The sequence below is a fragment of the Oxyura jamaicensis genome, chromosome 6 (genome assembly GCF_011077185.1).
Source record: "Oxyura jamaicensis isolate SHBP4307 breed ruddy duck chromosome 6, BPBGC_Ojam_1.0, whole genome shotgun sequence".
Lineage (NCBI taxonomy): Eukaryota > Metazoa > Chordata > Aves > Anseriformes > Anatidae > Oxyura > Oxyura jamaicensis.
Window position 1 is genome coordinate 8187409 of NC_048898.1, and position 26535 is coordinate 8213943.

Sequence of the window (26535 nt, forward strand, 5' to 3'; positions counted from 1 at the left end):
GGCCCATCTGGCCCATGCTGTCCGCTTGCACTTACTGTGGTTTGCATTACATGAAATACATATTATTTTAATTTTCTGATATTAGCACCTGACAGAATATTTGTTGTTTACAAATATCACATAAGTCATCATATATGTTCCTGAAACAGAGAAAAACAACTGTTCACTGACCTCATTAATAAAAGTCTGGGCTCCCCGTGGGCTTAGGAGTAAGATAGCCCTTCGCAATGTGTCTCGATAGCGGTTCAGCTCTTCTGTTTTCATGGTAGTGAAAAGGTTGGCAAAGACTCTGCTGATGTTTCTGTCCACTTTTTGTAATGACACATCAAGTCCCAGTCTGGAGGCCTGATCGAGAAATCCCTGCAGTCCGCGTATATCTGTAACATAGGAGGGAGGAAAAAAAAAAGAAAGAAAAAACCACTGCATCAACCTTCGCCAATTAGGCAAGTATCACTAATTAGGTGGAAAAATACCTTTTTTTTTTTTTTTTTTTTTTCCTGCAGTGCTGTCAGAAGAGTATTCCATGGAGCCTCATAGGTGTAAGACAGTCGTTTTCCACTGCTCTCTTTCATAGTCAAATGCCAACAGGGAAACTCCATAACTCCATTGATTACCTTTCCCTGGAGGTCTCTGAGCAACTCTTTGGAAGAGAGGTACACTATCTGTGTGGCTGTGGACAGCTCCCCCAGTAGCTCAAGCCCCCAGTGCTGAACACCATGCAAAGAGACAGTCCCACACCAACCAAATCACAGTTCAAATGCAGAAATCCAGCTGGAGATGGAGAAGCACGGGTGATAAAACACTCACGCCTAAACTTCTCCTACCATGACCTGACTTAAGATCATGCGTACTTTTCCCACGAAAAAAGGTAAGATATGCATAGCCCTCCTTCTGACCCCCCTGCTTTTTTCTTCCCCTCCTAAAAATCCCTGCCTAGACAGAGGTTTGCTGTTCAATGGCAAACCTATGAAATAGTACACACAGACTCAAACTGTTATGATATGTTACTGGGTAAAAACATTGGTTTTCGGTAGAGGAAACCATTTCAAAACCTGTTCATTTGAGTTCTTTCCTTCAACTTCAAGCTGATTGAGCCAAATAGGTTTTCCTAACCCAATTTGTGAGGACATTAACATGGAGCAACACACATTTCATTCAATTTTCATGCTGAAACCTGCTGGCTCAAACTGTACTCTGCCTTCATGACTATTAGCATTTTTCTGTAATAAGCGTCAGAGTTTTTAGGATTTATTTTGTACTGAAATTTAGAGCAACAAGAAGGTCAAAGCATGTATTTATGCTTTGGTTAAGGTTGCTCTCAAAAGTAACAGTGACCTGATCACCATATCATTAGGAGCTTTTACTTTTATTTGAAATATGCATAACTTGTCCTGATAAAAAGGTATTACTTAATCTTCTTTTCTCACATTCACTTCTTGTATTTTCATTATCAAATTTAAAGCTCCTAGGTGAGGCAGAATGCTGTAAGTTAGAATAACCATCTAAATAAACAGCCTTTTCAAAACAAAAAGAACAAAGTCTTTGTGACAAAATGTTTTATGGGATGTAGGACATTAAATTCCCCCAATAAGTTCCTGCATCTTCGTAAGAAAAGTTGCTTGAATCCTTCTGGATCTTTTTTCTCTACAGCTTAACACTGATTCTCAAACTCTTGTGAATAGTGACAGAAACTGAACAGCAGGTCTTACTGGGGAAAAGAATGGGGATATATCTGATAAATTAGGAATAATTTTCTCCTTCTCAGTCTGCATGGTGACCCAGCTATAGGACAACACACATTACAGAGATTACATGTAAACCTAACTGCGCTGAGATGTCTCTTCAGAAATGTCGTGTAAAATGGCACTATGCACTGAAGATCCAAAGTCAATCACGGCTCATCATTGCTGCTTTGTTAAACTGCAGGGGTTGCCCACAGTAACTCTAACAATTTCTTACTTCAAATACATGAGGAAACTGGAAATGTGTTGGCTGAGGAGACTTGCAGGACCTCTGACACAATCCCAACCACAGCCTGTTGTAGCCCAGTGACAGTGGTGCCTCCACCAGTACATCCTTGCCCCAAGTCCTTCATTCATACTGAAGAACCTTGTCCCCCATAACCACCCCTTGACACCAGAGCAAAGGGGCTGCAAGGAGCAGCAGGAATTGCCTTTTTTTCTTCACACTCAGGCCCAGCCTTCCTACAGAGTAGAAATGGGAGACAGACAGATTCTGTTCTTTCCTTCACGACGAATTCAAGCAGAGTTTCATTAGCCCATTACACCATCATCCTCAGCACATCAGAGATATATTTATTGTTCCCATAATAAAACAGGCTCTTCAGGAAACTTTACTACAGCTCTAATAATCTCTATAAACTAGCTTGTAACACTCATTTTTTATTTTTATTTTTTAAAACTTGGAAGAAACTTCTACCTGATGGAATTTTAAGAATTGATACCACAAACATCACTGAAGTTCAGGGACTGGAAAACAACCTTATTCAAATCAGTAGCATTCCTTGCTACTCCATCTGGACAGGCTCTTAGATCACCACCGGTCTTGGTGTTACATTGCCATAAAATATATACGTGAACATCTTTCACCTCTCCCAAGTGTTGTATGAAACATGACAAGCAACATCTTGCAGGCTACACTAGCTGAAGTTCTTACTTCAAGTGCAATACAACAGGGGCAATTAAGATAACGAGTAAACATTAAAACCAAACCAAAAACACAAAGTCACCTTGAATATATTCATACTTCTATCCAAACATAGAAATGGTTGTTAATATGATTAACTCAGGTTCAGAAAGCAGCCATAATTAACAGAGAAATATCAGAAAGGAATAGAAATGAAGCTAGTACTGTGACAACCACAGCAGATTTATTGCCTTCCTAACTCAGGCTTATTTGTGAAGTTAATGCGTCCAGCCAAGTCCCCCATCAGGAAAGGTGCACTCATGGGTTTTTTGGTGGTGGTGCGTCTACAGCAGTTCTAACACACTATCAAATAACTGCCAGATGTGCTTTGTCTCCAGAATCCTGAGTCATCAAGGAAAAGACAGGGCTTGGTGTCATGCAGGCATTTCTGGAATACGCTAGTAGAGTTCAGCGCTCACATAAGTGCTAAATATTGCAGGTGTGCTGAAATAATGACAGTGACAAACAGCTACTGTCTACAGGTTAAAGCGTTTTATTAAAGTTGTCAAGGCAAGTTTGGATTTTGCTAATTTAAATTCAGTAAACTAGTATTCATTACTGTACCTATACTGACTTTATGGATCTGTGATACTAGAAAAAGGTTTTTCTCCTAATTCAGTTTTGTCCTTCAAAATTACTGCAATGTTGAGAAACAGTAAGAAAATAGCTTATATATGTAGTTTACTAACAACTTGTCTTTTGTGCAAGCATCTCAAGTTATCACTGCACAACGGAAAGCTGTTTACCAAAGATTAACCGTTCTGATATTGCTCTGGGTTTTTTGCCTTATGTTTTCAGCTGACCTGCTGAACTACTGGTTAGAAGTATTGCTGTAGACCAGCATAAAATACCTGATGCACATGGTAAGACTATTTGGACACAGAAGAGGATTTTGTATTCCCTCACAAATTTTTCTCCCAAGGAAAACAGCTTATTTCCCAATTAAAAAAAAAAAAAAAAAAAAAAAAAAAAAAAAAAAAAGGAAAGGACTCGTACTTTTCCCAGCTTGACAAGAAAGCAGAATCTGAGATGGAAGAAACTGTCCAAGCTCAAGTGTACAAGCACAATCTGTCAGTTTTTAACAGATAAAAATGAATGTGAATTTATTCAGTGTTGGCAATTAAAAAGAACTGCATGACTGTATCTTCCTGAATGCTGACATGTCTGTTCCTACATAGCACTGGGGAGGAGGAGAAGGCTTGGTGGGAACTCAGAAGTGGAAGTGGGAACTGAAGAGCAGTGTTTTCAGTGGTGACTAACCAGTTCAGTTGCTTACTTAATTGGACCTTTTTTCTCAAATAATTATTTGCCATTGTTACCGAGAGGGCAATCATTTCTTAAAATCTATGAGTACATAAACACACAAACACATGCGCATATGCAGGAGCATCTGCTTATAAATAATAATGAATTAGGCTCAGTTTTATTTTATCTGACATGTCACATAGGAAAATTATTTGATGCCCTCGTTTTCTTCTACATTTAGTAGATCACAAATCCACGCAACATAAAGGAAAACCTACTCTTTGTTCCATGCAAATTCAAAGAGATATTCCAAAAATTCAGTCATGGTTTTCTATTTCTCATCATTTATGACCGTTAATCCTTCATTTTCTTCACAATTGAAATGAGCCATATAAAATTCATATGGAATTTAATACAAATAAAGGATTCCATAAATGCATTTGTTAAAATACGTGTGCTGCCTTCTGTAGTCTTAACAGTGACTTTTTTCCTTTGTATTAATGTTCAGATTCTAACATTAGAGAGTTTTCCTGAACAATTACTAATAAAATAATTCCTCATACCCATTTATTTCATACTTCATAGGAAAAGTATAACAATCTAAACTCAAATACTTCTGTCTAGAGTATCTGACAAATGAAACAGCAGTTTGCTGTAACTGCACAACCTATAGCCAACAGTCCCCTCCAGCTTTGCAAACAGTTACTTTTACTCAGGGTGTAACCTACACTCAACCACAAAAATTAGTGTTTTAATTACCTAACTCTGTTTACACCCAATTTGTATGCATTTAACATGCCAAGCAGGATTTCAGCAACAGCATTGGAAATTTTCTGTTTCAAGAACAGCAAAGTTCTCGATGATGCAACACCTGCACTCCAGAAAGAAAATGACGTACACAAAATGCACTTGGGTGAATCTCTCTCATAAAATTCATTTGTAAAACTGTATAATAATTGGATTTGTGTAAGACGCTCTAGTCTCAACTACAATCATGTGAAATTAGCTAGTTGGAATTGGAATTATGTCATTAGAGATCCATAAGAGCAGAAAACTTATAAACTTTGCATCCTTCTTGTTAAATCTGGCTTGAGAGAGAATTTCTGTGGCCGAGAGCCCTCTTCCTAATTCTGACAGATATACCACATGTTCAGGTCTGACAACAGAAGAATTAGATGATTTCAGGAATAAGTGTTAACAAGGAGGTAAGGAAAGCCTTGATGCACTGCTAAGATAACAATTTGTCCACTGTGACTGCAAAACAAACGCTTGCTATAAAAGTGGCTTTATTGGACTATAAGAAATAATGAAATGTATCATTTCCTGCTTGAGGTTACGTTGGTCACTGAGCTGGCTGACTAGAAAACAACTATAACGTTATAATACTAGATGTGGCATTAGCTTCCTCTAGGTAAAGTTTGTTGCCATCTACAACGTAATCCATTTTTATTATATTATCTATGATCTTATTTATATTTAAAAAAATAACTTTGTAGAGTCTACAATAACATTTGTTGTCATAAAGTTATAGGATGTGATTCTTGGCCCTGACATGAGCAGCTTAAAAGTTAACATTTTTGTGTGAAACGGCTGTACAGTTGGGCACAGCTAGCCTTTAAGGAGGGCTTATTGTAGAAAGGAATTTCCAGAGGTAGAGAGCAATATAGTGTCTTTTCAACACCAGTTCCTAACCCTGGCTGACAGAAATAGAAGCAGCACATGGCCATTGTACTTTGTATAGCAAGCTGGGGCTGAAGGCAAGGCTAGAGAAACTCCAAGAAATAAATTCATACCTTTCATTCTTCACCATCAACGAGTAAACTGTAGGAGGACTCCAGTATCATCACCAGGCTCTATTTTCAAATAACCCATACCTATCTTTTCATTTGTACGTTTGTAAAATGAAAAAGTAAATAAGTGTGAAAACCAATGAGATCAGGCAGGAAAAGCTGAGCTTCTGAGATTTTTACATTTGCTTGATTGCAGGTGCTACACTTCACTCTTTTTATTAGTTTTACTTGAGTATAATTTTGGTGATATGTTTAAGCAGTGCCAAGTGTATCAAGGAGACTAGGATAGTTTCATTAATTTAGTATTTATACACTTCTAAAAATATAATCACCTTTTCCAATGTTTTAGGAAAAATATCAAGGCATTTTTTCCTTATGCTTAAGCTCCAAGAGAAGACAAAAAAGTGGTTTCATTTTCTTAACAGTTATTTCTTACTTTTAATACAAGGATACTCTGCTTGAATGTAGGTTTGTCTCTTTTGACTGCAATTTGGGTAGAATACTTCCCACACACAATTTAATTTCTTAAGAGGAATAAAGTACACATTTTAGGATTCAGTGATTTGGAAGATAATCTATAAACACTCTGAAACAGGTCTCCTAAATCACACAGTTTTCATGGGTTTCATTCACTTGGTTTTACAGCAGCTGTTGTCCCTCTTTTTCATAACTGCAAGATGTTTACATAAGAAATAAGGAAAAAGACCAATTCAAAAAACAGATGCACATCCTGAGGATTAGACTTGTGCTGCATTTTAAGCTTTTGGAATGAATGATTTTTAACACCATCCTTGGTTCCTTGCTAGAGATAACAACCTACCTGAAGGATTTAAATATACTCTAGTATTTCAGATAACTCAAAGTGGATATTCTTCAGAACTCCTTTTCTTACGTTAATAAATAATGAAAATCTCTTCCTTTAAACAATAGACTACTACTTATGCTTCCAGAAGGGAATTATTTTGTACAGATCATCTAGAATAACTTGACTTTTAGAAAGCACTGAAATTTTCATCCTAAAAGACTCACAATGTAATTCTGTGTGAATAGAGTGATTAGACCAGAAAGCATAATAGCAAAGTGTGTTAAGAGAGATAAGACTATATTAATATTTGAATGTAAATGTTTATTAGAGCCCAGCAGAAATGTGAAGTGATATTGGTAAGGCATATTTTCTACTTTTATGAAGAGTTTATTCCCTTGTATTCTTACAGTCTCTCTGCATGCACCCTCTCTCTTCACCTACAACATTTCCATGTGTTTGCCTGGGTATTTCAACAGTCAGTGCTAAGATAATTGCTATCAGCCAGATAATCTTTGTACAATGGAATTCACAATTTCTAAACAGTCTGCGATTTACCTTTTCAACTTTTACCAATTCATCTTTTTTTTTTCTTAAAGAAATGAAGGAACTCAGTAACTAATAGTTATGCAAGTACAATAAATCTAAGAAGCCATAGCTCTATTCTAATAGTTGCTCCAAAAAAAGTCTTAAAATAAAACCAAGCACAACAAATTAAATAGTTTTTAGTAGTAGCATTCAGCTTACATAAGAACAGCTGTACCAGAGGAGACCTGTTCTGTCTAGCTCTATTACCTCTCTCTGACAGAGTGTAAAACAGGAGCAATCATGCAGTGATACTTCCGTCTAACATTCTCCCAACAATTCAGTTTGCAGCACAGGGAATTGTTCAGGCAGATCTCGTTTCTGTGTGTTTCTATGTGCTCCACTAGTATTTCTGCATTGTAACCGTCAATGCCTTTGTCCTCCATAAACCATCATAGCTTTCCCTTAAACCAAGATCAACTGTGAGCATCCAGATCAGTGCATCTTCAGCAGGTTTAACCTGGGAATTTTCAGGAACCCATGGGACTCTCCTTTCCCTTTTTTTCACCTTACTTTCCTAAATAGTTCTACTAGCATAGATCAAATACAAAATGTGCCAGTGCCAGCTCTTCCAGACCAAAAAAAAAAAAAAAAAAAAAAGAAAAAAAAAGGTTTCTGGGAAGAAGAAAGCAGACTATCAGAAATGATGTAATGATGTAAGTTTTGAAAATTACATGGAACACTGATTTGCCATTTAAATCTACATCACAGGCTGACATGTGACCACCTCTCAGAAGAAACTGAAAATTTACCATGTGTAAATCAGAGCTAATCAAATGCAAAGGTCTACTCAGAACCCCTGTGATATCAAAGGCTGAAGCCTGTGCAGTGGACACAATTATTTTTACTGAGCAGTTGTACTGCAAGCATAGGTTGTTATTAGAGTTTTAAATAATGAAAGGGACTATGAATACAGACAAATCATAGATACTGGTAGTTTCCACTCCTGAATGAATGAGAAAGAGACAGAACACAATATAAAGCCAGATGTGTTGCATGTACACGCAAGTATTTCCAGATTTGACTTTAATAGGAGGAAGACATAACTATTAAAAACGTTAAAAGTTACTCTGCAAAACTGATGCTTCATACCTGAAACAGCTGATCCAGTCTGAAAGTAACTGGAGCTTCCCAGGAGGTCTGGGAGCACAAAAGCCTTTTAAAAGCAACAACGACCCTTTCACATTTAGCAAGAAAGGTCAACCACAGGTCTCTCCTGCTGGATTTTAACACTTAGCATTCAAAAGCACAAGGGAAATCACCTCAGGAAATTTGTTACCATTGGAAGAATTGTGGACATATGCTACAATTGTTGTAAAAAGGGAATTCACTGAAAAACGAGCATTTCCATTCAAATCATCCATTTAGTTCTTCCAAGTGCAATAATTGCCAATTGTTTGCCCAATGGTAAACCACTTAAATGAGCCGTAATAGCCTCTCATCTCATTACTGCTGTTAATGCTTTTAATACTTTTAATACTTTTAAAAACACTATGTAGTGTTCCTGCCATATCGTCTTATGAGCCAAAAAATAGATGTATTGACAGAAGCTATGTTTTTGCTAATATATATCCTAAGTTTAATCATAAGACTCTTTTTTCAGCACTTAAATTATCTTAATGTAATGAAGATAAATTACTGAGCCTAATATTTGCTATGGGTGAGTATAAGTAATTCTAAGCTTCTATCTGCCAATACATCGGGAAAATGCATTTTTCATCTTTTGAAGGTCTGAGATGCACCTTCTTAAAGCTATATGATTCCATAATGAAATCCGAACAAAAAGCAAGTTTAGGTTTGTGGTACTATAAGCCCATTTGCATTAATGCATTTGCTATTGATACTGTTAAATTGTTGTCATACTTTAAGTTTGGTTACATACTTTGACAAATGAAGCATGTCCTTTCTAAAAAAAAAAAAAAAAAGAGAGAATTTGAAGGGTTAATTCTGTCTAGCTACGCGAAGACAAGTGTGTGCAGCCAAATGTCCAGCGAAGGAAAGGAAGAATCATATCCCTTTCACTAGATTGCAGAGAGAGTCTCCCTCTTGTTTAAATCAACTTTAAAAACTACACATTCCAATCTCAAGAGAGACTGCAATAAAATTACTACAGATAATTAAATTCCCCCTGAGGAAATCCTACTGACAGGAAGACTTTACTCTTTTATATGTGCAACGCTAATTATTGCTTGCATTTATGTAACACCTTTCAGCTAAGAACCTCAATGTACTTTATAAACACCTGCACTGTATAATAAAGTATACACTATAAATACACATTACAGGAGCTAGTTGCTGTTCTACCTACTTAACCACATGTCACCAACTAATAACTCAACTCTGTTGAGGAAGCTTTCTCCCACTGTCGTACTTCTGTAAGTTCTAGTAAAAGACAGGTGCCCTGGGCACACAAGCAGCAAAAAGGCTGTCAGAGCTGCAGGCTCTCAGCTTGGTGGGACCATCTATGTGTTGAGTTGTCTCCACTGAGAAACCAGGGATTCTTTCTAAGGGTACTACTTCTCAACCAGTCTCGGATTGTGGAAAACCATGTCCATACTGATTTGAGTTTCATAATGTCTCAAATTATTTGCACTAAGAAATCTTGATACCCCGTGGGTGGGTGCTACAGTTCTGCTCCATTCCTCGCTTCTCAGAGCATTCAGCACCACGTGGTACAGTGGCATTGCATCCAAACCTCAGCCTGAGCCTGACCACCATGAGCAGAGTGCTCTGACCACCTCAACACAGGCAGCAGATACCAGTGAGGCTCCACATCACCCTGCTGCACGACCACACAGACCCGAGCTTGTGTCGGGCAAGCCTGAGCAGGCCTGCCCCGAACTATTTGGCCAATATTTGGTGACTAGCTGGCAAGCTGAGTGCAACAGTGAGCATATTTTAACTCATAATCCAGGAATAAGGACTTCTGGCCACTATTTTACTCAAATATTGTTCATCAGGCTGTAATTAGGATGGTAGCATCTGAATAAGTTTCATTCCTTTGGCTGGCCGTTTAACCCAGAAAGTGCATTTTCCTTTAAACACTGAAATCAGACAAACAGAAAAATGATATATCCTTCTTTGTTTCCCTACTCTTTTAAAGCTCATTTTTTGCAATACAGCCTCCATGAAACCATACACAGAAACATGAAAGGATACAAAATCAAACTGTTCTCCAGTATTTTCTGTTAAAAACAAGATAAGAAGGATCCCTACTGAGAAAACAAATCTCTTGTGCTGGTGGGAGGGAGCTGAAAACAGAAACTAAGTTCATGTCACATATAATGACCATCAATTAGTCCATCTTGTAGTAACAACCAGTAACAAATAACAATATATATATATATATATATCAATTGCTGATTATTCATTTGTGTTACAACTACTTTTATTATGATGGCAAATACACATACTCTGTTCTCTAGCAACACAACTGATCCCAGAGGTAGAAAAACATGCTAGAGAATAAAAACATTAATCTGGTTATAGTTTGTCATCAGCTAAACTCTCCTCAGGCATCCCTGTGTTAGCTCCATGCTTTTAGAAAATAACGAGTAATGATTACTGAAAAGCCAACTGGTAACACTGAGGTGGTACACTGTACCAAGATTAGTGCCAAAAGATTCTCCACTCATCATATTGTAAACAAAAGTAACACATTTGAACAGACTGAAAAATGAGATGTTTTAGGGCTCAGTCCTACCAACAATCAGTGCTTATTTAGCTTTGTGTGAAGCATCTCTGTGCCAAGTCTCCTCCTACGTAGGAAATCTCTCAACATACGAATAAGTGTTCACATAGCTACTGCATGCTGTGATTTATTCCTGTGGTAATAATCAAGACAAACACTTCAAATGTGTAGAATACACTTCTGTCTTTCAGGATGTAAAGCCCTTCTTTCTTAAATCAGCAGTGGGGAGACAAAAAAAAAAAAAAAAAAAAAAAAAAAAAAAAAAAAAAGCACACCTTTCTAACCAGCTCTCCTCTCCAAACAACAGGCCAGGTATTTATCAGCTTGTGGCTGTGACAGAGAACACAGCTTCTGTGAAGGCACAGTTAACTTGCTCTTGAAAAGCATGCTTATGATTGGTTTCTTGCATGCCCAGACAAGAGCAATCTCCCACATTTTGCCGAAGCACTCCATTTCAAAATTAACAGCCATCTTGAAAACACAGCTTTTCTTCTCTTCGCTGTATAGAGCAGCTGCAAAGAAATATTTACAAGTTGGGAAAATATTATGTATTTATCCTCATTATAGGATGGTTGAGAAGTAGTACCCTTAGAAAAAATCCCTGGTTTCTCAGTGGAGACAACTCAAAATATTATTATGTATTTATCCTCATTAAAATAAATACATAAAATAAAATAAAATTCAACTACAGGAAAGGATAAGAGAAAATGGGAGCATAGCACTACCAGATTTTTCTGACCCCACCAGTACATCCTACCCAAGTTTAATTAGGATAACTGCATTTAGATAAAAGCAGTCAAGCACAATAAGAGAGCCCTTGGTTTACTGATCAAAACTGTCCCAGTTTGTCAACAGTATAAATCTCCAGGAAAATTCCAGCTGCAAGGTACTATAAAGTTATCTGGAAACCTGCACACAGAGATACTTCAATGCTTAGCCAGGAAAAACAGAACTGCCTAACTGCATTCAAAAGCGAGAAGTATTCAGGGTTCTCTCTCAGGTTACTTCAGTGACACTAGGTTTTATTCGTGTGCTTAAACTTCAGTATTACTACAGCATATTCCATGCCTATTTATGAACTAATGAAATGAGAGCTACATACCTCACTAAATTTAAGTAGAGATTCAACTGCAGGACTCATTAAGACAAAGTTTCAGTGCAACTCCTGCAAAATCTGACAAGCTTTTATCTCCTGATTGCAGACAATAATATGAAGGCCAGTTAGGAAGTTCAATATACCCTAAGGTTAACATGAATAGATCTACTTTTTCTCTCCAATCAACTTAATTCCTTCATTAATGTCCTGTAATTTACTGGAAAGGCATTAGCCAATTCTGAATGTCACTGGGGAAAAAATTGACATTAGAAAAGGCTGTGTGGAACATCGTTGGCTGAGCAGCACTGCGTAGGTGCTGATATCGTTGGTGGGTGCTGGCAGACCTGCACACCTTAACGTAGTTTGCCGAAGCAGACTGTGCTAATTTCAGTCACTTCAAATAAAGCAACAGCCTGGAAGAGGACAAGATGTCATGCCAGAAAGGACAGGATAGTATGTTACTGCCAGGCATCTGAAAGTCCATAGATAAGGAAAGGACAAGATTTTAATGTAATTACTGATTTATTTTCCCAGCCTTGCAGAGTAGCTGGAGAGGGGAAAACAGAGCCATCTCCTTAAGAAACAATGCAGTGAAAGGAAATTATAAAAGATTACAAATATAACTAACACATTCACATTACTTTTACGTACTTCAACGCCGGGGGGGGAACAGACACTAAATCTGCTGAGTTCGTGAGAACAATTCAGCATGTGATGTTTTACTACAAAAGCACAGGAAGCCTATTTGAACTCTAGATGAACCAGCTACAGTTTTTCACATTAATACACAAGTTCTTATCTTTATGTTTTATTTTGCTCTTCGCTCCAGGTGGAGTCAATCCCAGCTTTTCTTCCTGAGACACAACACATCAAGCTCTGCCTCTTTGTAGCTGTAAGATAATTTCCACTTACTGTACATAATCATAAATGCAATGATCAGATAAGTGCTCTAACGCACGTTCTCTGAGCTCATTCGTGCTCTGAGCACAGCAGATGCCTTTCAGTTGTCTTCAGGTTTGAGTATAAACATCGTGATAATCATAGTGCTTTGATGCTACATAATACACTCTAGCACTTCTGGTGTCTTGAAGTGTGTTTGATTATTATGTTAAATTTCTGGGAGGTGTGGGACAAGAGACTTCTTGCCAGTAGAACATAACCCAGATCACTGAAAGACTGCTTCTTATTAAAGCCAGCGGGATATCTTTAGAAGGCAAATTAACACCAAGCAATGTTCTCTTAGACATCTTTGTAATTTTATTGCCTTAATCTCTTCAAGTTTTTAGCAAAAATAAGGTTAATTCCAGTTCAGGTATTTCTTCCAAATCTCTTCATGCCTACTATCATTCATTCATACAGTTATTCTTCACACTACCACGATGTTGCTCCTGGTCACTGAGTACTTTAATAGTTTTCATCTGCGGATTCTTTTTTCTCACCCTCAATATTTATCTCAATGTGTCTCCTGACATAAAACTACAATGACTTATGCAGCAGTACCGACAATACAGCTGTAACTTCAGGGAACAAGACAGCCTTGTAAGCTGCTGGAAACACCCTCATTTCAAAACCTCCTGGCAAGAGGTTGCAGATACAGTTTCACACTTCATTTCTTTTGACATGTCCCCAGAACCACTGCTGTGCGTATCTAGTGACAGTATTTGAAACCTCACATCCCAGGCACCTCTAAGGCTCTAGTACACTATCTACTGTTTGCATGAAAAAGAGTCATTTTTCCCCTGGAAACAAGTACTCAGTGTTTGTATGAACATAGTGCTTTTGCTCAAAAGAGTAGAATGAACAACCAGCAAAATGTGCTTTAACGCCAGAGAGAGGGCTGGAAGTTAAGCTCCTGAGAGTTACTGGGTCACCGATTAAATTCTTCATACAGTGGGATCTATTTTTCATCTGGAAAGTGTCTAACGCTAGGAAGCTCAGATGCTAGGTATAATAGGATCCAATCTAGACTTTCTTTCAACAGCCATTACCAAGTACTGCAAATCCAAATAATAATAATAATAATAAAAATCCTGCTCTTTCTGCTCATGTATTTCCAATTTGTGCACGCACATTATTCTCCAATATGGTAACTCCCACCTCCTCTTATCTCCTGTACTGGCTGCTGACACAGCTGGCGCCCAAGGAATGAGGGGTGAGATGAGGCAGGTTTTCTCTCTGTGTAACTGGCCTCCAGCTGCTGTGGTAGCTCAAACTGAAGCAACTATCATAAAACAAATGAGCCGGGCTCTCTTTTCTACACAGCCTTCTTCAGCACCCCACCTCATTCCATGCCATACAACTTGGCAAAAACAATGTAATGGGTTAGAGGTAATTAAACTGAATTGTTCAGTGCAGAGAGAGTCATCCTTAGCATTAGTAGAAGAAGTTACCGTGGCGTGCTTACATTTGGAGGTGTTTAGCCATGTGTAAATAAGTACCCTTTTCCAGCCACTTCTAGAAAAAGTCCTACTGAAAACATGAACATCTGCTTAAATCTCTGCAGTGCGAGAGGTAAGGACAGGGAATAGGACTCCATTGCTATATCAATAAATAACAAGCAATAAATATATTTCCCTTGAGCAAACAGTGTACAATCTAAGCACAGAAGCCAAAGGAAGAATATTAGAATTAATACAGACTAGTTAATTGAGGATAAACACAATGGGGAGAAAAAAAAAAAAGACCTCTAGAACTCAGCAGTTAGCTGACAACAATTTGAAGAGACAGTGAGTAAAAAATCTACTTAAAAGAGAAGAGAATGAATCATCTAAAATTTGCAGGGGATTTAGTGAAGTGCATAGTCCCATGGGCTAAAGAGAAGTGAAGAGAGATATCAAGGTTGACTGTGAAAATGAAACAACTGGACACTGCAGAATGCCATAGGAATATTGAGGCAAATTATTTTAGCAACTACTAAAGAACAGAAAGTAAGAGTGCAACACAAACTGAGGTGCACTGTCAAGCCTCTAACTTCATTTACATTTTTGACCTTGTACTGGAAAAAAGAGCGAGGTTGGCAATAATTCAAATGAACAGCAAAACCATCACAAAACCTTTTTCAGGCCTGGATTCCAGACAAGTTGAAAGGATCTTTCCATTACCAAAGGCAAAAAAATATTATTAATAATAATGTCATTATCTAAGGGAGATAACGCCCCTCCATAACAATGTCAATTTCTGCTCAAACAGCTGGATTCCTTTTCTCAGAGGCAAAGATATTTATTGATTTAAACTCTTATTCAGAAACCAAATATCAGATTCACTGTGTAAGATTTCAGACAATGTGCACTTATGCAGGACAAGAATCCATCAACATGGAAGATCTTGTTCATAAAACCTGTTAAATTCCAATTCCTATGCTATCCTATATAATTCCAATGCTATCTTGGGTTGTTCCCACACGGATGCAGCTCCTCGTCTTCCTCCTGTCTCCCACCCCAACACAAGGCCAGAGGTCCCCTTTCCCACTCTGCCCATCTGCTGCGTACAAAGGGAAAATTCCCATATGCTTGCCCTGCTCCTATCCCTCTTATGCCTAACCCCTTCCTGGAAATGCATTCAGAAACACTTCTTAATGGTAACCTAAAAACCAAGGACTTAGCAAGATTGCAACAGGCTGAATCAAATGTTGTCAATGAGCAGAATACCTAGGGGCAGGCTTAATCTGGCTTCTAATTGTAGGAAGTTTGATAGAAATCTTCATGGTAGCAAATCCTCCTATATCTCCCTGGTGAAGTTGTCTTCGAGCTTCTAAGAGCCTCCAAGTGCTGTATACATCAATCAGTGCATTCACTCTCAAAGAGGAGACACTAAACGAAACTGAGTGCAACTCTCACCCCCTGTGAATATCACTGCTTTCTTATGCCCAGATATCCTGTTTTCTTAGTCTTCCAAAAGAAAAGAAGACTTGTCTATAGAGGGTGTTCCAGTAAATCATAATTTTGTTAAATACTTAACAGTAAATAAATATTTCTGAATCATGCTTGAAAACTTCTACAGGCTTTAAGTGGCTAGTCATTTGCCCAATCTTTACTGGATTATACAACTTCTGAATAAGAAAAACTCCTGCCTTCCTGAGCAGTTAAATCCTTTTGTGGAAGTGTAAGCAGGAAATATCAAGCAGGACCACAGATATGGGGTCACTTCAGTCAGTGGCATAAGGAAAGCAGCTACTTCAACTCTGCTGTGCCTGTCCAGCGTCCACTCTTCAAGAAAGATGTTAAAAACCTAGAACAGATGTATTGAATTTATCAAGTTATTGAGAAGTTATTGAGCATGGGAAGTATGCTTTATAGCAAGAGAGTGAAGAGCTTTAATTTACTTGGACTATTGAAGAGAAGTTTAAGTCTAATGAAAATTTAAACAAGGATAAAATTTCTGATAGATTACTTTCACTGAGCAGAAAAACAGCAGAGGAAAGTCTGCTAACCAGAATCTAAAACAAACCAATCAAATAACAGATAAAATATTTTTTTAGACTAGCCACTGAACTTACTAGAACAGCTTCCTTTGGGATGTGGTGGTTCATATTAAGTGTTTACAAGTCCCCATTTGAGACTTTTAAAAAAGATATGCAATAGCTGGAAAAACCCATAAGCCTAATTTGTAAGTAAAATTATTATATTCTTGTGATACATAATGAGTCAAATTTTTCTGGTATTAAATCTTTGAGACTATGAATTTAATGAACACTTCTGTTTGCTTGAAAAACTATTTGTGAAAGTACCAAAGCAACAACATAATCTTGAAAAAAAAAAACCAAGTACATTCTCAGTAGTACTGCATCATTGCAAGGAGGTGACTGCATGAGGATGGGGATGTATACAGAAGGATTCATGGAAATTTCCCTCTAATCAGCATGAGGGCTTCATACACCATGACCTCAGAAGTCAAAAAAGAAAGGGTATATGTTGAACAGCCAAAACAGAGAAGAAAGCAAATGGAGCTATCAGTAGCTTCTGTATCACAACCTGGACAATTGGACAATGCCAAGATTCCAGAAAGAATCTATCCTAAGAAAAACAAACATATAGACTTACTATCTTAATATTTCTCACTCTAAAGTGGATAAATCTACCTTTTCTAATATTTAAAACAATGCATTTTTTAAAAAAATAACCAGTAGAGCAACTCAGATACTCTGAAAATTTCAGGTTAAAATATGTAAAATAAATATCTACATTGGTATTCAGACAATATCCCACAAAAGATGTATTGTATCATTTGAACTACATAAATTATACAAAAATTTACATAATCATCAGAATTTGCATTTTACACATTATGACAAAAATAAGTTTGCAGAGTAACAGTTCAAAAACTTTTCCTTGTTTCTGATTTTGCAATTTACTACTGCAAATGAATTTGTGATGTTTATCTGACAGTCTTTGATGTTTGATATCTTAGTTTCTTTTCTGCCTTTTTTATTTTACATCCAACCTTTCCCTTATTCCCATTGCAATAAATAGTCACTTTGATTTACAGTTCCCTTCAGAAAACTGTACAGAATTTTACATATATATAATCAAAAATAAACCCTAAATGATAAGTTCATATTTTGTAGACTTTTTGTAAGACAAGAGTTTGAACTTTCCCTTTTATTTATATATATATATAATGTGTTTACACTTCATGTGACATTGGCAACGGAAAGATGAAAATAAGCTGCAAATACAGCCTTTAAAGGTACAAGCATCTGTTAGTTGCAGCTTTCTACATAAATAATAGGACTGGAGAGTTAAGAGGAGAAGTAGTGTTACAGAATGAGACTCAGTCTTGTTTTTAAAACCTTTGTCTTTAGACAGATACTTCTTTCTCCTTCTGTAAAGACTTTCCAAAGGTCTATATACACACACTCAGACATCTCATGCCTCAGACTCATCAGATGTCCAGTGTCTATTTGTGTTGCAGCTTGCATTCAATTAGTGTCTAATTGAGACTAATCAATCTCTAATTGATAGATTTTATATAAACTGATTTCTGTTACAAACAAAAGGGTCACAAGATCCCTTAAAGTTGCCCAATTTCTTTTTAGCCTCTACTAACAGCAGCTGAATATCACATTAAACTGGAAATTAGTTTCCATAACCAGCAGGTTCATTACATTTATCTGATATCGTTTTTATGGATTACACTACATTGAGAATGATAAATGTGTAATTTTGCTTTCAATACATGCATATAACAAATAGAAGTTCGATAAAATTAGAATTTATCACTTTTCATAGCAGCGTTATCAAATCTTCAAAGTTGTTTCTTCCTTTAGAGCAATTCTGTCTCCATCTACTCACCTCTACACCAGAGCACCCTCACCTCTGAGTTCCTCCTCCCACGTAATCAACCACATATGACCTTCTCCCCTACCCCCAAATGACTGCACACCACTTTAGATTGTCTCTAAAGCAGAGAGTGTTGTCCCCACACACTGAGAAAAATAAACTGTCAAGCAGAGCACTCCCAGGCACTGCAAGTCAACCTGAGTGGCCACTGCCTTGTAAGGGAGATGTAAGGGACATGGCCAGGCAGTGTGGTGGCACATCCCAAAAGCCCTTCCTAATTCTCATGTGCTCTTGCAGACCAGCTTACCCCAAACATTCCTTTGGTACAGGTGACACTTTTCCACATCTCCCATGACGCCTCCTGCAGTTCCCATCACCTCCCCCTGAGCACTCCCTTTCCCACACTCCCAGAGCTGTTGCAGCAAGGGATGGCAGCTGTGGAGGAGAAGGTAAGAGGAGAGGAACCAGGGCTGGCTGAAGCGTTTTGTTCTGCAGAGGCGCAGGAGACAACTGCCCTACAGGGTAGGCTACTACCTGCCTGTGGTTGAGAACGTGAACAAACAGCCCCCGAAGAACCATTGCTCCACTTCAACAATATCAAACTCATGAAAAATTGTTAAGAACTTGTCATGATCAGGCCAGGATGAGTTCCTACAAAAAGGAAGTAATTCTAAACTTTTTTTTTTTTTTTTTTGGGGGGGGGGGGGGGGAGGGGGTTAAGGGAGGACTGTTAACAGTGTGTTTTCTTTTAACATACTGCTGCAGAATTAGGAAGGTAACTAACAGCACACCCCCAGCTTTCCCCATCACACACAAGAGAAATGCTAGCTCTACATACAAAAGGTTTTTGGTTTTTAATGGTTTCCTGCTGCCTTGATCCTGAATAATCTGTAGCCAACTGTGTTCAGCAGGCTGTGCTCGTCAGACTGACATGCCCTTCTCTGCAGGTGGTCATTCCAGGAAACATCATCCAACTATTTTGGAAAGGCAATAATATTAAGAAAACACTGGCAAGGAGTTTTTTGGTACTAGCAGATTTTGATCGTGATAATGCTTATTAAATCTCATACACTGAATGAATACACACATTTTTATTACTCATCCAGGGAATTGCATTATCATTTATAATGTTGAAGCTCTGATATTAAACTTTACCAAGTGTTTGAGCCATGGTGAAAAAGATAATACAATACTAGTTAAAATTTTGAAAGGACACAAATGAATAGACCCATGATTACATTAGAGGAACACTGGGTTTGTTCATCACATACAGGTAAGTTATAGGCATCTAGAGATTAGTATTTCGGTCAGCCAGCCACAGCATGTCTGCTGATGCAACAATATAAACTGTATTAATATGTAACATATATCACTGGCAGTGATTAACTTTTAATCAGTTTTAATAACCACAGCGTTACAAAGTTAAATTCCGTATTACCAGTGTAAATGGGTAAGTGATTATTACATTCTTAAAAAAAAAAATGTTCCTGAAGGACATGAGCAAGAAAACAAGAGTGAATACATCCAGACTATATTTAGACATTCCCCATTTACACCCTCAAAAAAGTCCTAAGTGATGAATTTAAGCATAGAACTACAAAGTAATGGTATCTAACTATGACTTCAGAAACGCAATTCCCAACTATTATTACAAGAAAAAATAATGTTTTCAACAACGTAGCATTTAGTTTTATCTAAAAAAAAAATCCTAATACACAAGGTGCATTTGAATAAATAGCTAGCCATTGTTCTTCGTGCTCTTTTGTTATCAAGTCATCATGCACTCGTTTTGTTGCAGAATAACAGCACGTGGGAGGCCCAGCCTCCATGTCAGCCACCCAGCGATAGGTGCTGCCAGCACTTCATGAAAGGATTCCTTCTCAGAGGAAATATAAGTCTGAACAGAGAAAAAACAGGTGAGGAAAGAAAATTAAGAGTGAAATTATTTGTTCTTCAGAGTCACGTTGGAAGTAAGCCACAGGAGATCTTAGATCCTTCCAATAGTTTGGTTCTGTCCTTCCTCTGGCTTTTGGCAAGTCACAGCAGATCAAACGCACTTGGAGGTCTGATGCCGTGTAGAGATGCCTCGTGGCAATTTCAGAACTTCCTAGTACAAACCCCAATAAAACTGTGAAGTCCATAAATAAGGGGAAAACAAGAATAGTGTTCAAAATGTTGCTTGACTTTTCATTTACAAGTGAGAAAGTGTAATTTATGGACATTACCCGAACAATAATTGAGAAGTAAGTTTCCCAGGCTACTGGGCAGTAACTTGAGATGATGCTTATTAGTCAAGCCTAGAAATACAAGACCTACCCAATGCCATTAAAGACATGAAGGGGATGTTACACGGATATTTATTCACTTCTGGTTATCAGAAGGAGCATCCACAGTCTATCTGTGCAAGTAGCTCTGGCGGGAGGTCAGGCAGTTACTCTCCTTTGGGATTCAGAACAGAGGAGGCACAAAAGAACAAAAATCTCAGGGGAGGCTGCTGCAGTCTTCCACAACACAAGACAACCACATAAGGAGAAAAGCTTATGTAGCTTTGTCTTGCCCTGCCTTGTCCGTCAACTATGTCTCCATGTAGCCCATTTCAAAGGTGGGTATGTTTCTTTTGTATGATCGCGCACTTTTGAAAAATGTTTCAGCTTTGCCTATGCTATTCTTGGGCTGGGAAAATGTGCTACAGATGGAGATGTTTTAAAATTGAGTAAAAGAAATATTTTCCTTTACAAAAAAAAGTTCCTTAACTCTGGATCTAATCTGGAACACCAGCAAGTATTGCCTCAACTTTAAAAAACAATACTAGCTAATTTTAGTTAAGTTAAACTCAAACAATATCAAAATCTTTAATATCCAGGGTCTGACTAGATTACCAGCATGAAGGATTTTAGTATCTGTCTGTAGTCAGTTACTTATTAAACATAATACCAGTGATTCATTCTACAAAATCAATTATTGCTGATAATTTTTTAAAAACAACAACAACAACAACAAACAACAACTAAAAACAAACAAACAACAAAAACACCACTAATTAAAGGCTATACTGGCAAAATAATGCTGGACTAATAGGATCTTTAGAGAATCAATCAGTAGTCACCTGCTGCCATAAACACTACTGGAGGATTACAGATGTGCTGCTTCAAAGGAGGGAGAAATTCTTTTAAAATATAATTTTAACTTTATTTCTGAAATACCATGACCATCATGATCCATCACCCACTATCACTGCCCAGAGTTACAATAAATCAAAGCTGTGAACTAATGATTACAGTCAATCTTGTGAGAGCAGACTGTGAGAACAGCACCGTCATGTTCACTACATGCATTTCAGATTACACAATACACCATTTTTGTACATGGTAAACAGAAAGCTGAGAATTAATGAATAGGATTAATAAATCCTTACACAGCAACTAATTAAAGCAAACAAACCAAAGAAGATAGAAAACCACTACAGAGGTTCAGTCGAAACAAAGCTACACAGCCTAAGAGACAGTGATTATTTACACATTGGAAATTAAAAGCTTACTCAGAGATGTTACATGCCACTCTATCGGAGGTGGTAAATGACCTTGGAAGAAGTCTGCTGTGAAGGATTTATCGACTAGAAAAAATGACCAATTACCAGAACATAATCGTGGGTGGTTTTGCAGAAGGCTCAAACAGAGGGTTGCAGGGACAGAATTTAAGGGAACTAAGACCATTTTCCAACTTGTAAGATCTATTCCAGACTACTAACACTTATAAACAAGAATTCAGTTAAAAATCAGTCCATGTCAAGTCTATAATATAGGTCTATTTAAAAAAAAAAAAATAGCCTATCCAAGAAGCCACACCATGGATGATGAAAAAATCCAGAAGTACAGGTAACATAACATTCAATATTTTGTTAAGCTATTCCACACAGAGGTTTTCTTAGAATTTGTATGTCTACAACCACGTATCTTGTTATTGGAAAGCATTTTGACAGTCCTAGTTGCTGGAAGAAATCAAAGGAAACCTTTCATTTCATACTGGATAGCTACCACAGACAAGTTGCATAGACTTCAGTCAAATACCTTATGAGAAGGCTTTACCAGGATGGATGATCCTATACTTGTACTTTCAAAAAATAAATCCAGACTGAATAATTAGACTAAATTTTCTTCAGTCTGCTCATATAGTTCATGCAATATATCTGAAGTCTTATAATTTCATGCAATCAATTTAAGAAATAAATCCTGCAGCGCCATTTTAGAACAAAGTGGTGTGTAGGCTAGCCTTCATTCACCATACAGGCTGAAATTTTAATACAGAAATTACTTTCATTTCCTGTGAGGAATTAGAATGGATTTTCTCCAGTAAACTGTAGATGCCTATTAAACAAAGTTATGATGAGAAACAGAAGATGAACATTTAAATTCACTGTCAAGAGTTTTCATTTTGATTATAGCAATTTCCAGTTTAAAAGGAAATGAATATCCAGGAAAGCATTTAAAATTAATCCTTCTCTTCTGAAGTAGCAATAAAATTCAGTTAGGAGTGAAATATGATTATTTCATTTCAAATCTTGTCATCTAGAATAAAAAAAGATTCAATTGTGTATTTATTTGGCAGTAGCTCACTAAGCAGAGTAAGGTGTCAAAGTCTTTAACTCAGTTCCAAAATTCCAATTTCAGATTTGCTGCTTTCCTTCATAAACTACTGATCAGTGATAACTATCATGCCAGCCAAGTAGTTCCACATTTTCCTTCTTCAAATTCCAAGTATACATCTCAGTGAGGTGCACTAGTATATTTTAAGGTAGAAAGGAATTACAAATCCTCTGTCTGCATAAAGGTCATCCTACCTCTTCATTTTCTAATGCAAAAGGAGACATTTGAACACACACACAAAATAGTTGCAGAGTTAAACATAATGAGAAGGTTAGATGTCTTTTCAAGTCTGTTGCCAATTACCGCACACAATAAACATTAATAATAAAACAGCTTTGGGGAATCTAACAAAACAAGGTCTTGAGCCTGGGCCTCCCATCATCTTGGTTGGGAGGGGCTGTTCTGGGGAGGTTGTGTTGTCATTTGGACTAGAATATGAATGTAGGAAGCCATGTTATCCAGATACACAGTTAAAATAATATATATATATATATTTAAAAAAAAAAAGGCAAGTTGGCATGTTCTAATAAGACATTTTACTTCAGACAAGCCCTAACATTTGTAACCTGCCATAATGCTAATCTGTCCTCCAGCATCTTTCCCTTGTCTTTCTTCCTTCATCCCATCTTCTCTGACTGACCTACAGAGGCAAAGCCCCATTCCCAAATACTTTAATATCGATGTACTGGGTCAGTCTGAAGGTTATTGCTTCTTTCTTCATAACATTATTAATTTCTTCTATTTCCTTTCTGTATTATCGACACTGTGTTATAGGTCTGTGTTATTTTTAACATCAAGTATGTACACCTTGGAGCTTTTCCAACAGCCCCAGCACCTTTTCCAGTTCACACAAAATGCTAGTTATCTTCCTGCTATATTGTTCAGACTGTATCACCCTGTGAGAAAACTGCATGACTGATGGGCTGCTACTTCAAGCCTTCCAAGAGCAGTGTTCTTCTTCTTGTTATTCCCTCCTTATTTCCACTCTATTGTACAGACTACATGTTACCCTGAGCATCCTTCACCAAAAACTTTAGTTTTATCCACCAACGTGCAAGTTCCTAACATCTACCTACCTGTATCCTTTGCTGCACTTTCAGAAACTTCAACTGGATTTTTATCCTGTCAGGCCACTCAAATTGTCTGATATAAGCCTAGCTTAAGAAAAAGCCAGCCTCTGCTACAAAGCCTATGACAAATGCTATCATTAATTAAATTAAGAGGCAGACGCACATGAAAAGAGAATATGTTCTTCTACATTTCATTTATATATATCAATACACAAGGCACATGCTGTCTGTCCCCACATTTTTATGTTATGTAAGGTTCAAATGAGACTATTCAAAACCAACTGATAACAGTTGTAATAGTTGATAACAGCTCTCAAATGTCTGGGATCTTGGCAGACATTTGAGATGAACAACAGCTATTTTCATATTGCATAACGAGTCAGTTTTCAGCTGATATCAGAGGGTACCATTTCCCCATTTCCCTTTCTAAAAGTAGCACTATTTAGAGATGATGGTAGGACTAGATGATCTTAATGGTCTTTTCCAACTTAAATGATTCTGTGAATCCATACTGGAACTATTCTGGGCCTTAAAAATAAACCCTTATCCCCCCCCCCCCCCCTTTTTTTTTTTGTTATCATTCTTGGCAGTGTAAAGCTTCAACAGTCTGCATCTTGGTGTTTATGCCTCAGAAACTGTAAACTCAGTAATGATGCACCAAAGACTGCATCCAATTTTAAGACTCAGTAAAGTTTATGGGGAAATGGCAAAAAGCTTATTTAACTCATCAAAGCTGCCTTAAAACCACAGGGTGAGGCAATTCTGTAAGATCCTAGCTTTGCTGGGCTTAAATATACCTTATACCTACTTCAAAAATAACACAGCAATATGAAAATTCAAGTTCACATTTTGAAAACTATACTACACAGTATCAGACTGTGTAGTATAGTTTCTCTTATAAGGAAAAAAAGTCAGGACATTTAATCTCCCCTTAGCCAACTGTCGTGATTCTTGTGCTGCATTTCCTATTTCAGAAGGAACAGGAAAAAAGAAAGGGTAAACTAGACCTCCTGGAAGACATAACTATGGTCTGCCTTTTACCTTACTGACTTCAGCTTGGTGTAAAATTTCAAGTGAATTTGTCCTGGAAATGGCCCTATGTTGGCACACTACTGGAAGGAAATCTTCCCCCTAACAGCAGTATAATCAGCATAGACACAGCACAAGCCCACTAAGCTGCTCTGTAGGCATCTGCAGTACACCATGATACCAAACTCACCAAGTAATGAACTCCCTTCCTGCGGAATCAGGTGCAAGTCTGCTGGCAACCCTAGTCCATGCAGGTTGTTACTGACACACTCTATTCCATATTTCATTTATATCTTTAATTATTTAAGAACAAACGTATGGGGTAACATTCAGAGCTCACTAGTAATTTAGCTTTGTTTAAAGGCAACCGCAATCATAATGATTAAAACCTAAATATTTTTTTATAAGGCACGTTAATAGATGTTTTGTAAAACTATTTATCCTTAAAAGCATTAGAATACAAAACGCTTTGCACAGTATGGATACTTTGCCACTAGCTAATGATTTTAATTGAAGCACTTATGCCATCCTTGTCACCATGGTATCTAGTGCAGACTATTTGATGATTCCTTCCCACTTCGCTTATTTCAAGAATGCTGGTCCAGCATTCACAGAGCAAGTACCTCTCGCTGGCTAAAATTTATAATACTGAAGCCTTTGCACTGGCTTGCAAACTCAGCTCTACAGTTTCTGTTGATTTTAATTAGAGTTGTGCATTCAAAAATATAGAGAGACGTTTGAAAATTTAGGGTTAGCGTACATCTGACCACATCAGCTCTTGGTGCAGGCTGCAAAACAGCCTTTAACCATGCAACACCAACTCCATAGTTCTAGAGGGACCCACTCTGAAGTATGTCCATGGTCATAAAGCTAAATATGACCATCCCAAAAGGTTCACTAAACAACAGGAACACAGATAAAATTATGTTAACCATTCAGTACAACATGGTGCATGGGCTTCCTAAAGAAATTATTTCACAGCCTCCACCTATTCCTCGCCCTCATTCTACCAGCTCAGCCACCACATCCTCCAAGTCTGCTACCCCCCAGAGGCAGACTAATGCTCCCTCAGCATACTAAATTAATCTTCTCTTTCCCTTTCTCTACAATCAGGCCAGACCTCCCAGGAAAAAATACCAGGTTTGCACTACTGACAGCACTGAATTACTTTGCATTGCCTTCAGAAGGGGTAATATCATTTTAAGAGAAGGGAAGCAGTGCTGGGAAGCCACGTGTCCCAGCACACCTACACACACAACTGCACGCTCATGTTCGTGTCTCGGTGAGCTCTGTCTCCCTGCGCAAGACCAACATGCTACTGGTGTGCAGCAGGCAGAGCAGCAGCTAGGAGATATTCCTTCATCTCTAGGATTTTTATGCCCTGCCACAGTGATCAGGGAAGGCAGAAACCAAGAGGGGAAAAAAAAAAAAAAAAAGGCTATACACACTTCTGCCAGATTAATTTCTTTTTAGGCTAGTGGAGAGGTTAAAAAAATTAAACAAGCATGATTCATTTCCTATTATTCATCCTGAGATCCATTCAATTACTGCTCTAGTAGTACTTCGGAGCAAGGATAGCTCTCAGACACAGAGAAAGGTC

At 37.6% G+C, this 26535-nt stretch overlaps 1 protein-coding gene across 9 annotated transcripts in view; it reads right to left on the minus strand.

The window, feature by feature from the left end:
- The window catches only part of GRID1 (glutamate ionotropic receptor delta type subunit 1), a 522277-nt gene that overhangs the window by 230616 nt on the left and 265126 nt on the right, over positions 1 to 26535 (minus strand). For all 9 annotated transcript variants that reach the window (XM_035329542.1, XM_035329546.1, XM_035329543.1 and 6 more), the window contains one exon: positions 172 to 377. In XM_035329542.1, the coding sequence (XP_035185433.1) occupies positions 172 to 377 (206 nt within the window). The remainder of the gene's footprint in view (positions 1 to 171; positions 378 to 26535) is intronic.